At 36.1% G+C, this 14343-nt stretch overlaps 1 protein-coding gene across 1 annotated transcript in view; it reads left to right on the top strand.

The window, feature by feature from the left end:
* The window catches only part of COL19A1 (collagen type XIX alpha 1 chain), a 327913-nt gene that overhangs the window by 148366 nt on the left and 165204 nt on the right, over positions 1-14343 (top strand). The window contains exons 13-14 of the mRNA XM_045069374.1: positions 4142-4195; positions 5765-5800. Coding sequence (XP_044925309.1) covers positions 4142-4195; positions 5765-5800 — 90 coding nt within the window. The remainder of the gene's footprint in view (positions 1-4141; positions 4196-5764; positions 5801-14343) is intronic.

Below are 14343 nucleotides of genomic sequence, written 5' to 3'. Positions count from 1 at the left end.
CTCAATTGCATTTTATCCTATGTGACTTAAAGCACAGTGGTTCCAAATCCATCAAACTGAGTACAAACCTGAACAGAATGAACTATTAATTATCCCTTAAACTTGGACTTGAAAAGTAAAAGCAACATTTATTAAGTACCTACAGGTACTGAGTGTTTTTATAACCTGTGATTCTCAGAATAAGCCTTCAAGGTAACTATTATTTATACCTATTTTATAGGGAAGCTTGAACAACTTAAGATTTTGCGTAAAATGCTGCTCTTTTCCTGACTCTCCTGAACTCTGCATCTCTGAATCTTGGGTACCTCCAATAGATGTAGGCCTCTCTGGGAACTGTTCCCTTCGCACTTGCTATATATTTCCATAATAGTATTCAGTATTCACATCAGCTTGTCTTTGGTTGCATTAGTCCCCATCTGCTTCCTGACCATGGTTGATTGAATCAGGGATGGTTAGCTGATTCATTTGTCAGTAAGTTCTTCCCAAAAATTGCAGTTAGGGTTAGTCTGTCAGGCAGGAATATTGAAAAAAATTAGTGTATTATTTTATGCCTAGAGATATTATTTTTATAACATGTAATGTGTGATGATTATGAATCATAGTAATAACTGGGACACCACTGTACCCAGAACTCAGTGTAACCTCATGCCCCACCCCAAAGTTAACATTTTCCTGAATGTTGTGTTTAATGTTGCCTTTTAAAACAATAACCTTTTCATATGCATATGTTCATAGAATATAGTGTTTAGTCCTTTTTAAAAATTATTTTTATTAACATTTAATAGTCTTTTTTTAAAGATTTTATTTATTTGTTTGACAGAGAAAGAGAGAGCAAGCACAAGCAGGGGGAGTGGCAGGCAGAAGAAGGAGAGGGAGAAGCAGGCTTCCTGCAGAGCAGGGAGCCCACAGAGGGCTTGATCCCAGGACCCGGGGATCATGACCTGAGCTGAAGGCAGTCGCTTAACCACTGAGCCACCCAGGTGCCCAGAACATAAAGTTTAGTCTTATATATTTGTAGATATTCAACAATATTTGTTGACAAAATGGATACTTGATATCTTTCTCAGACATTTCTTCTTCATTTGTCTTTCTCTATTATATCAGGAAGCACAAAGAAAACATCCTTTTTAATAAACTTCTCAGTCCAGTAAATGGTTCAACATCCCATCACTTACTTAAGTCTTGGCACCGCCTTTTCTTTGCCCCCTTTTCCAACATATCTGCATGTCCTGCTTCCCAGTATGTGCAATCTCTGACCTTGCTCTCCATCTCCAGTGTCACCCCCACACCCCAGCCATCCTGTGCTCTTGCCTGGAACACTGTGACAGTCCCTTTTCTGCTTCCACTCTTGCTGCCTACAGTCTATTTTCACATTGTGGCCAAAGTGATGTTTTTTGAAACAAGGTCACATCATGGCCTTTCTCTGCTTGGAACATTTAAGTAGTTTCCCCATTCCACTTAACAACAGAAAAACCAGCCTCCTTACCATGGCCTCTAGTTCTCTATGTGCATTGACCTCTGCTTGAACTTGATTTGATCTCCTGTTCCTTGTCTGCATGTTCATGACATTCTGCTCACCCTAGGAGCTTTGATGCTTGCTGTGCCTTCTAACCTCAATATTTTTCCCCTGGATCATTGCATGCCTGGATCCTTTGAAACAACAAATGTCCCCTCCACACAGAAGCGGTTTCTTATCACCCCAATTGAAATAGCAGCTCTGTCCCTCTTCTTATCACATTCAGCCTGTTGTCCTGTTTATCAGCAGGACAACCCTCCTCTCATAATAGGAGTTCCCTGAGGGCAGGAATCTTGACCCTGTTAGGGAAAAACTACTCTCACATTTATTTAAAATTTTACAATAATGAACATTATATTAAAATTTTGTTCACACTGATTCGAAAAGGGGTATGCAGAAAGGGAGAGAAAAGGAGAGAAATTGAACTCAACTCCAGATACAACAAGGAGAGGGAGGGATACAGCCAATAGAGTGATGGGCTCAGTGAATGGAAAATAGTTGCTAAGAGGAGACCTCAAGGGTAGGATGTTTCTTGAGAAACTAACTTAATAGGATTCTTGCTAAAGGCAAGCCAAACACTTAGGAGTCAAAGGTCAGAGATGAGGCGCCTGATCTGATATCAAGGGTGTGAGATTCTTTCTAAACTGATTAAGGAAGAGTCTGCTAAAACTGGGCTAAGCAGGCCAAAGACAGAACAGGACAGAGGCCAAGCTTGAGGCCTAATGGAGAAAAGATTTCCTCAGAAGAGTGTGACTAAAGTTTGGACAAAGAGAGAGTTTTTGTCAACTTCTTGTTTTTGTACTTCTAAGTAGCACTATCCAATAGAAATAGAATCTATTTAATGTAATACTTATATAGTATAATTCTAAATATGATATAATTTCAAGACAAATCTAGATATACTTTCCAGTAGCCATATTAAAAAAAGTAAAAAAAGACATGTGAAACTAATTTTAATAATATATTAAATATATCCAAATATTGTCATTTTAATATATAATCAATATAAAAATTATTAATGAGCTATTTTACATTTTTTGTACTAGATATGGAAAATCTAATATGTTTTACACTCACAACACATCTCAATTCAGACGAATCTCATTTTGCTTAGTTGGGAAGGAAAGGCTATTTCTTTTTTTTTTTTTTTAAGATTTTATTTATTTATTTTTTGACAGAGATCACAAGTAGGCAGAGAGGCAGGCAGAGAGAGAGGAGGAAGCAGGCTTCCTGCTGAGCAGAGAGCCTGATGTGGAGCTCGATCCCAGGACTCTGGGATCATAACCTGAGCCGAAGGCAGAGGCTTAACCCACTGAGCCACCCAGGTGCCCCAGGAAAGGCTATTTCAAATAATAAGAAAATATCACATATCAAATGTGATTTACTTTTTCACTCATCCTTTTTCTATAAATACTCTGAGGTAACAGTGAAAGACCCATAGCTATGAGTTTCATCCTGAAAAGTATTTCTATAGTTGTGAAGTGTTTTTTGCCAATCACATGCTGTTTTCATCCGCTAAATCTTTTCCCTTAAGGTGTAAGACGACGGTTTTCACATAACCTCTACAAGATTATTTTAAGTATCCAGTTTTCCTTCATTTCTTGAAATTTATCATGGGCTTCTATATTAAGTAGTTAAAGCTGCTGGCATTTGATATTGTTTATTGACTACAAAATGTCAGTGCCACGAGAGATGGATCCCTCAGCCAGGAAAAGTAAAATGTCTGGACATAGACTGTGCATTGTGTGGCTTCAGAATATTTCTTTTTTCCATGATTGTTCTTCCCTCATCCAATGTGTTAAATCAAGGATGAAGGAAGATATTTTTTTTCTATTTGGCACACAGTCAGGATGTGTCTATCTAACTTTCTGTTTACACTGTGAAACCTTCAACTATAGAACGCCCCTGAAATCTATCACAGTGTTCCTGAGAGCTGTCATTTCTGAGTCTGATCAACAAAATATCCACTGAAACACCCAAGAGTCCAGAAGATTCATGAACATATTTATCTGATACTCTATGTCTTATATAGTTTGATTAAATATCTTTATAAATCCAGGTTTAAAAAAAATAGGAACTAGAGAACTAAAATACTTTAAAACAGGAAAGAGACTATGTTGTAGCTTCAGGCTGTGAGTGATAGGGAAAGAAGATATCCTTCATTTATTTTTCCTTCACAATCAGATTACTTGATAGATACATAAAAATGTTTTTTATTTAATTCTTGAATTTTTTTGGCAAGCTTTATAAGGCCAAATCAATGCTAAATCAAAGGTATTTAAAACATCCACAAATTTAATCCAAAGTGGATACTTAAAAGCTCATATAGATCTAAATGATGTTCTCCCAGATGGTGAATTAATGTAATTTTAGCAGGAAGCAAAGTTGCACAAATATGCAGTATTCAGGACTCACGCTGATTTAATGTATCTGTACTCACCACAACGCAGATGTTGCTTATCATTTTAGTGCCAGTTGTCTCTCTTTCTCTCTATACTACAAACTGAAGAATGGGAGTTGGGAGTTCAGTAAATTATGATTTGTTTTGTGACTAATGATTTGTTAGAAATTCAATCTTTCTGTGAATTGTATATAGAAATTACATTGGTTGTATTCTTCATACAGGGTTTAAAAGGTGACTTGGGTCCTCGTGGTCCACCTGGCCCCAAAGGAGAAAAGGTATCGTATTCACCCTGAGACATGCCAGTTTTTCTTAAGAAAACTCTGAGAATGTGTGCGGTGACTTTTCTCTGATACGTTAAAATTAACCAAAGGCTGTTATGTTAAAAGCATCTGAAGAAAAGCCTTTTGGTTCATTTAATTAGTTTGAAGAGACTAAATGCACAACTGCTAGTTGACATTAATTTGTGTTTATAAGATTTCACTTCTCTCCCTCACTTAACAGCATTAGCTATTCCATTGCCAAATTAGCAACTGTGCCTTGTATCAGGGAACTTTGCCAGTAGCACTGTACTGCTACCATAATGGTGAAGCAGGTGGCCTTTGGGGGGGAAAGAGGTTAACTTTTTAACTCAGTCTTGTTCTGAATGCTTCATTTCCTGCCATTTTTCTGTCATGCCATTTTATAATGATCTATTGGCTGTGACCTTGAAAAGAGATTTAGAAGTACTAAAAGCAATAGTCATTCAGAATAAGGTCATTGGATGATCCCAATTTGATGAGAATTATATGTGCGGGTGTTTTATACTGTATTTTGTTCTCTATTGTCAGCACATTTGGGAATCCTTGTCTGGCTTCAATATTTACCTCTCTGTTAAAATCTATCTTACAATTTGGTCCTCAGTGACCGAGTTAAGCTATGTTGATGTTCCTTAACAGGTATTGGCTATTTTTATTCAGTTGTTCCAAAAAGTAATGATTACTCAATACTAAGCCTTAAATTTTGAGATGACTATGTTAGAGGAGTAAAGAAAAAGTTACAGAGATACTCTCAACATGAGAACTTATCTCCGAGCTTCATACTACAAGGTATAAGGTCTCCATAATGTCCACCTAAAAAGCCTTATAGCAATGATTTTTGATCTTAATGATTAAGAGTTCTTATTAAATAAATAGGAGTCCTGATATACAAAAAAGCATAGAGGCAATATATAAGACAGAAAATAGTAAATTTTTAGATGAGCCATTTTATAAAGATTTTTAAAAGCTTCTTAATATATCCACCTGGTAATTTGTATTCACTTAGGTCAGTGAAACAATTTTGTTATTTAAAAATACGTTATTATAGACAAAACCTCTTAAAATTGACGGCAAGTGCAACGTCAGTTTAGCAGAGCTTTGTAAGAGGCAATGGGACTGCTGCTTGCAGCTGGGAGGCATGAAGTGGGGAGATGCACTTATTATTTCTGCTGATCCTCATACTAACTTTGTCAGAAAAATTATCTGTCGTTGTGACACCTCCCAGCTGCTTCATTGGCAAGTAACCATATGTGAAGAGATATTCTTTCTAATTTTGGGTTAGTAGACAAAAGAATAGAAAATTAGATTATTTCAGCTTTTCAAAACAAGTTCTGCAGAAAGCATGGGGGTGCACAGGGTGGTATTTATATCATGAGAGTTTAAAGCACATGATACGTTTTTCATTGTGCAGAGACTCCTATCACGATGAAATTCTATTTTCTCCTTCAGAATTTATCTATATATTGCTTCTGTTCATTCAGAACACTTATAAATAAAATGTGCAAGAAAAGATTATTAGTAATGGCAACTTTTAAAAATCTATTTTAGGGAGATACAGGACCTCCAGGACCACCAGCCTTAACTGTAAGTATTCCTGAGATCAGAATTCAAAATTGAACTATGTTATCCTCTTCATTATTCACACTACATCATGACTAAACCAAAATTTAAGCTTTAGGATATTTTGAGAAATGAAAGTGACCTTAGAGTAGATCTAGCCAAACCTCCAGATTTTAAAGATGGGGCAGCTGCCCACATCAGTGAAATATGTAACCCGAGGTCATACCAGTAGTTACGAGGAAAGGCTGGAGGCGGTGCCAGTCCTGAACAATTTTCTCTACCCTCCATATGGTTCATAATTGTGCCCCTAGAATGTTTGATTATACATTCTTAACAAGACATTTAAAGTTAATGGAAGCAGAGACTGTTCTACTTATTCTAAAAACTGTAAAAGAACAAAATAAACTATAATTGCCCAATGGATTAAAAACAGCTACCTGTTTAAACTGATTGTTCCATTCCCCAAAACCTGTCCAAGACAATTGCTTTTTCCCTTGTGATTAGCTTCTAAGATTTACAAGTGATAAAAGGCTGATATTTCTGTAACAGATTTATGAGAAAAGTTTCTAATGTGCACATAATGGGATTGTTCTCAATTAAATGGTTCATCATTTATTAAGCACTTAATCATAAATATATAATGACTTTATATTTGGATATAATTTACTGCTATAGATTTTCTTCATAAGACATTAAAGGCTCTCATTTAACTTAAAGGCTTGGTCTAACAATGACTAAGCTTAGTAGGAAAAAGGAAACTTTCTTAAATAAGATTACTTGTAGCCTGAGGTCTCTTGAGTTTTATGTTGATATTATCTAATGACATAAATTAAGACTTGAAATCATTGGTTTTCAGACCAATTCTGATCACAGAAGGTCAGGTTTAAAAAGAAATCTTCTAGCATCTGTGTTGAGCTCTTCCCAACAAGGCAGCACAGTAATCTCAACAACTGTGTGGCTTTGATAACGTTCATATTTATCTTTGTACTTGGAAATGTCATTCCGAACAATACCTTAATAATGTCTTATGCAAATAATTTTTGCAGTGCTTTCTTAAGGGACAAATATTTCTTTATAAATGAAAAAAATCTAAGGAATCAAACACATTACTTACTTAGAAATAACCAAATTCAATTTACAATGGAATTCTGTGCTTGAAGCTTTTATTTTCAAAGTGGAAATGAAAACTATTTGAGAGGTGGTTTTAACTGCATATTAGTCAGCCTTTTTATACTTTGTGGAGTTTATTTTTAAAAATATTTGGCAGTGATTTAGACTTAAGCCTGCTTATTTTATTTAAGTCACATGCTTTCTTTTGTAAGTTACATGTTCACCCACTCCACTTAGTTATCTGATTTCCTAGTCTTTTCTAACTTGTGTTTGAAGGGCAAAATGTAGTCTTTGTTTATCATTTCATCTGATAATGCAGTTTTGGCCCCTTACCCAGAAAACTGTATTGGAATAGGTATATTTTATGGATTTTCTTTTTTTAAGAGGTGGAGAGGGAGAGTGCCTATGCATGAGGGGAGGGGCAAAGGGAGAAGGAGAGAAGGAATCGTAAGTAGGCTCCACATCCAGAGTAGAGCCCCAAACTAGGCTTGGCTTCATGACTTTGAGATCAGGACCTGAGCCAAAATCAAGAGTCGGACACTTAACCAAATGAGCCACCCAGGCGTCCCTATTTTATGGATTTTTAATAACGGTTATTGTCTTCCTACCAAATAACACCTTAGAGATGTCCCTGTACTCTTTAGCTGGCAGACACTGAGGGAATACAAGTGAATTTGTACATAAAAATATAACAAGGCAAAGCCACTGTGAAATGAAATGTTTTATTTCATAGTTAAATATTAGTATTATTTGGATATTACTAGTTTTATGCTTATGTCATAACTTTATTAACATTATCAACTGTTAAAAAATGGGCAGAGACCTGAATAGACATTTTTCCAAAGAAGACATACAGATGCCCAACAGACACATGAAAAGATGCTCAACATCACTCATCATCAGGGAAGTACACATCAAAACCACGATGAGATACCACCTCAGACCGGTCAGAATGGCTAAAATTAACAACATAGGAAACAACAGTTGTTGGTGAGGTTGTGGAGAGAAGGGAACCCTCTTACACTGTTGGTGGGAATGCAAACTGGTGCAGCCACTCTGGAGAGTGGAGGTTCCCCAGAAAGTTAAAACTACAACTCCCTGTGATCCAGCAATTGTATTACTCGGCACTCACCCAAAGGATACAAAAATATTAATTTGAAGGGACACACACATCTTGTTGTTTGCAGCAGCATTATCAACAATAGCCAAATTATGTAAAGAGCCCAAATGTCCATCAGCTGATGAATGGATAAAGAGAATGTGGGGTGTGTGTGTGTGTGTGTGTGTGTGATAGAATATTACTCAGCCATGAAAAATGGACTCTTGCCATTTGCAATGACATGAATGGAGCTAAAGAGAATTATACTAAGTGAAATAACTTAGTCCAAGAAGGACAAATACCATATGGTTTCATTCATATGTGGAATTTAAGAAACAAAACATGTAAACATAAGAGTTAAAAAAAAAAAAAAAGAGGCAAACCAGGAGATAGACTCTTAACTATAGAGAACAAACTGAGGGTTATTGGAGGGGAAGTGGGTGAGGAGATAGGTGAAATAGGTGATGGGCATTAGGGAGTGAACTTGTGATGAGCACTGGGTATTGTATGTAAGTGATGAATTACTAAATTTGATGAATTATTAAATCCTACACCTGAAACTAATATTATACTGAATGTTAACTAACTGGAATTTAAATAAAAAATTGGGGGCATCTGGGTGGCTTAGTTAAGCATCCGACTCTTGATTTCGGCTCAGGTCATGATCTCAGGGTCATGAGATCAAGCCCTGTGTCAGGCTCCACTCTGGGGTGGAGCCTACGTAAGATTCTCTCTCTTTCTACTCCTCCCCATCCCCTCCTCCTGCCCCCGAGCTCATGCTCCCACTCATTCCTAAAAAACTGAATGAGTGAAAGAATGAATGAATGAACGAATGAATGAAAACTTGGAAATTAAATAAACACTTTAAAAATTCTTAAAAAAACAATTGACTGTTAAATATGAAATAGGGATGAAGCAAAATGCATACCACCTTACCATGTACTATTTAATTGATTTTATGATGTAGATTAATACATTTTAATGAAGTGATTGATAACAGTTTTCAAGGAAGATAAGCTTGAAAGCTATATTGACTCCGCTATATTCAGAATAAAGGAGGCATTTTTTATGAGTCAATAAACTGAGAATTCATTCATAGTGGTTCTCAAAGCTAATTGCACAGTAAATTCACCAGAGAGCTTTAAAACTTACCAATCTGTGGCTCCACCCCCAGAAATTAAAATTCAGTAGATTGGTGTGGACCAGTATGTTTTAAATCTCCTGGGGTAGTTCTAAATATGCAGCTGTAATTGAAAGCTGTTGTATATGGGCAATGGAATGGAACAAGCTTTCTTCCTATTCAAAAAATTCTTTTAGACTTTTGAAGAAGTCTGACTTTCGTCTGAAATCCAACGTGATGCATCGTAATAAAGAAATGTCTCTTTCCACTAGGGAGGCACACTAGTAAAACTAAATTAAGATTGAAGTCTGCTTGGTTAAGTGGAGGATTTAGGACTAGGAAGACACCTTTAATTACAGCCTTAACCCAGCCATTCAAGAACTGCAGTGAGCTCAGGTGTCTTAATGCTTCTCAGAATTTATTATGCCCAAGAACATTCAGGGGTCTTGTTTGTATACCTATTTTATTTGATTAAGTCCTTGTATGTGTGATATTCTACATTTCTAACTGGGGGTGCAGGTGCTGCTGGTCCTCAGACCACACTTTGAGTCACAGGGCTTAGCATTCGGCTGCCAGTTGCACTGCAGACTTGTTGCTTCATTCCATAGATTAGTGGTTCCTTTCCTGTACTGTCCATTAGATGTACACAGATCATCTGATGTAGGTGTGCTTATCTTAAGATTTTTCCTGCTTTTCCTGAGCTTCTTTGATCTGTAAATGTATGTATTTCACCTAACTTGGGAAATTTTTATCCATGATAATTTTTTTTATACAGTGCTGGATTATTTTTCATGTACTTTGAAACTTTACATCTGTGAACACAAGTGAATCGGCTTTACAGATTATTCTATTTGCCTTACCTTCGATATATATCTGAATCTGACTTACTCTCACATTTCGATACCCAGTTAAAGGACTCCCTACTTCTTCCTTTGATCTCCTTGAGTTTTACGGAAACACGGAAGCCAGGAAGCTTCCCTCATCATGCTTCTGTTCAAAATCTCCAGTGTTTCTCAATTTGACTCATAGTAAAAGCCCAAATCTATACAATGGCCTAGCCTACAAGGTCTCCCAGATTCAACTCTTGCTGCATTTCTGACTTCATCTCTCATTCTGCTCTTTTTGGTAACTTTATTCCGCAACAATGGCATTCTTGCACTTCTTCAAGCCTGGCACACCCCCACTTGAGTTGCTTTGCTGTTTCTCCTTCCTGCTCTAGCAAGGAGCATAGCTACTTCCTTTAAGTTTTAACAATGACCACATTGAACTGCCCTACACGCCATACATACACAGAAACACAGAATTTCTAACACCCATTAGTGCTGCATTTTTTTCATTTTCTCTATAGCATTTATTACTTTCTAATGTATCACTTAAAATGCCTATTATATTTATATTATATATTTATTATATTTGTTGTCAATATTACTCTACATTTGACTATTAATCCCATGAGAGGCAAAGGTTCTCTGTGACTTTTGTTCATTGTTGAATTCCAAGCACACAGAACAGGGTTTAGCACATAGTGTGTCCTGAAGGAAAAAAAAAAAAAAAAAAAGTGATGTTTAATGAATTTTGTCTTTGTAGGTATTTTAATCTTTGCTTTTTAACCTCATTGATTCCATTTATTATCTCTCTTTATCTTAGTTTGTATAAAAATAAGAATCAGTTCTTATATAATGATTTTGGTGAAGTAATTTGGACTGATGTTTTCTTTGTCACAAAATTTTTGTGCTGCGGTATTCCATTTTTATTGTTTTATGGTCATTTGTTTATTGAAGTTCTCTGAAGTCAATTTTTTATAACATTAAAAAAAGAGCAAATAGAATAAATCTGAGCCAAATAGAATAAATCTGTGATTCCTATGACTTGATTCTGACACAAAAGTATGAATTGAAACAAAAGTCTTTGATCTACAGTTTTAGGTTTTACCTTATCTTGCCTGATTTATTACTCATCTCTCAGCACTTTGTTTAACTAAAATGTCAAATTTGGCAGCTAATCCATGAAAATATTAAATCAGTTGCTATAATTTGGGACTTTTGCTTTCAATAGCACAAATAGAAACCAAATAAAATCAGATTGTACCATGATTCCAGCAGAAATTCTCTAAGCAACTGCTTATTAACAACAAAAGAATTATTCCCTTATAAATAAATTTTGCATGTACATGTACATTTTAAAATTCTCATTTTAAAAATATCATCAAATCACCATTTTTTGAAGCTTATTTGGTTGCCACCATACCTAGAATGAGTGCCACAATGACACTTAACAAGTGAATTACTGGAAATTGTTGTCATAGTGGAATAAGTATTTTCTACCATATTCCTCCTAAAGAACATCAATTTAGACAATCACCCATGGATAAGATAGCTTTGTGGAAGTCCATAAAGAAGTCTAGTGGGGTCTAGGGGAAAAGTTCCCGCATACCACTGAAGCAAAGAAATCTGAGAAGAGTGAAAGAACAGTTTCAATCTACATGCATCAGCCCTCCCCACGGCTGCACAGCTCAATGCCAAGAGACACCCTTTCAGCCCTTGATTTCTCCTGTTGGGGAAAGTGAGAGCTTGAGAATGAGAACTCACCTGCCCCAGCGATGCAGGACGCTGCCAAAGAAACTCACTTCCTTCTTGCCTCATCCAAAATACTGAGATATGCTGTGTGATAGGGTGGGTAACCCTGGGGAAAAAAGACCAGGTAGAGCTCTCAGAGGGCACCAAAGGAATGTGAATCCCACTGAGTGTACATACCCTAGACTCCATTAGGAAACTCACTCACAAGCCTCTGGGCATTCCTCACCTTTGATTCTCCCACTAATGGCCCACAGGCACCTCCAAAGCTCCATGCACCTCACCTCCACAGATACCAACCTCATGGCCAGCTTCATGTGTATGCTCCCAAGGGCAGCAGGAATGAGCCTTTGCAGAGGACTAGTGAGTGGTCCTGGGATTGAGCCCCACTTCGGGCTTCTCTGTCTCCCCCGTGCTTGTGCTCTCTTTCTTGCTCTCTCTGACAAATAAATAAAATCTTAAAATTTTAAAAAATCAAATATGAAGACAACAAAAGACTTCAAGGAACACTAAAAATCAAGGAAACATAACATTACCAAAGAATGCAATAATTTTGCAATAACAGATCCCAAAGAAATAGAGATATGCAATTTTCCTAATTAAGAATTCAAAGTAGTTTTAAGATAGTTCAATGAGCTTACAAGAAAGATAGTTCAATGAAATCGGGAAAATAATACATGAACAAAATGAGAGAGAAATCATAAGAAAGAACCAGATAAATCCTGGAGCTGAAGACTCCAGTAAATGAAATGAAAAGAAAATGCAGTTGAGAGCATACAATAGACAAGCAGAAGAAAGAATCTGTCAAGTAGAAGCCAAGTCCAGTCAGAACAGAACAGAAAAAAGAATGAGAGAAGAAAGAGAAATGAGAAAAGAAAGCCTACATGAAATATGGGATATCATTAATAGAAATGATCTATGCATTATTGGAGTACCAAAAAGAGAAGAGAGGAGAAATGGGTAGAAAGCTTATTTAAAGAAATAATGGTTGAAAAATTCCCAAAGCTAGAGAGAAAGTTGGACACTTGAATTCATGAAGCTCGTAGATTCACAATAGCCAGAACGTGGAAACAACCCTAAGTGTCCTTCAACAGATGAGTAGATAAAGAACATGTAATGTGTGCAGTATATGTGTATAATTATTCAGCCATAAAAAGAAGGAAATCCTGTCATTAGCAACAGCATGGATGGACCTTGAAGGGATTATGCAGAGTGAAATAAGTCAGAGAAAGATGGATACTCATGTTCTCAACTTATATGTAGAATCTAATGAAACAGAATTCATAGGAACAGTGAGTGGACTGGTGGTTGCTAGGGATAGGGGATGGGGGAAATGGAGAGATGTTGGTCGAACTTCCAATTATAAGATGGCTAACTTCTGGGGATCTAACGCACAGCATGATGACAATAGTTAACAATACTTAAAGTTGCTAAGAAATTAGATCTTAAATTATCAGCACACATACACAAAATGTACTTATGTGAGTTGACAGAGTGTTAACTAATCTTATTGTGGTAAGTGTTTGATTATATACACATGTATCAAATCATCAGGTTCTATATCTTAAACTAAGACAATGTTATATGTCAATTATATTCCAATAAAATGGGGGATGTGATTTACTGATAAATTTAACATATCTCTTCTGTTTGATATTTATCATTTACAAAGCAGATGTTTATTTGCATGAACTAAAACCAACACTGAATAAAAAAAGTCATAATAACATTCAAATTTCTTTGATCAAAATGCAATTTATCTAAGATCATAATGCAAATTTATGTAAAAGTAGCTTCTACTAAATTATTCTGAAACATTAAGATTTTAATATAAAAAATACTCTATTAAGAGGTTTTGTGGTTTATTTATGTTATTTTAAGTGTGACATTTTACACCAGTTTTTACTTTTTTTAAAAAAGTTTTTATTTACATTCCAGTTAGTTAACATCCAAAGCAGTATTAGTTTCTGGAGTAGAATTCAGTGATTCATCATTTATGTACAAGACCCAGTGCTCATCACAAATGCCCTCCTTAGTACCCATCACCTGTTTAACCCATCCCCCATCCACCTCCCCTCTAGTAACTATTAGCTTGTTCTCCATAGTTAAGAGTCTGTTTTCTGGCTTGTCTCTCTATTTCCTCCCATGTTCATTTCTTAAACTCCACATATGAGTGAAATCATGGTATTTATCTTTCTTGGACTGACTTATTTCACTTAGTATATTGTGCTTTAGCTCCATCCTTGTGCTTGCAAATGGCAAGATTTCATTCTTTTTGATGGCTGAATAATATCCCATTATATTATATATACCACATCTTCTTTATGCATTCATCAATTGATGGACATTTGGGCTCTTTCCATAATTTGACTACTGTTGACAATGCTGCTACAAACACCAGGGTGCATGTAACACTTTGAATAAGTGCTTTTGTTTTCTTTGGGTAAATACCTAGCAGTGCCAGTGCTGGATTGTAGTTCTATCTTTAACTTTTTGAGGACCCTCCATATGGTTCTCCAGAACGACAACAACAATTTGCATTCCCACCAACAGTGCAAGAGGGCCCTTTCTCCTCATCCTGCCAGCACTACTTTACATTTAAATACTAGATATAAATCCTTACATTTAATGTGCAAGTGAAATTACTGCAAATTATTTGCTTCTT

The sequence above is a fragment of the Mustela putorius genome, unplaced genomic scaffold, assembly GCF_011764305.1.
Source record: "Mustela putorius furo isolate JIRA1106 unplaced genomic scaffold, ASM1176430v1.1 tig00003927_pilon_pilon_pilon, whole genome shotgun sequence".
In the NCBI taxonomy this organism is placed as follows: Eukaryota; Metazoa; Chordata; class Mammalia; order Carnivora; family Mustelidae; genus Mustela; species Mustela putorius.
Note: the sequence above shows the minus strand (reverse complement) of the source record. Positions and strands in the feature narration are given on the sequence as shown.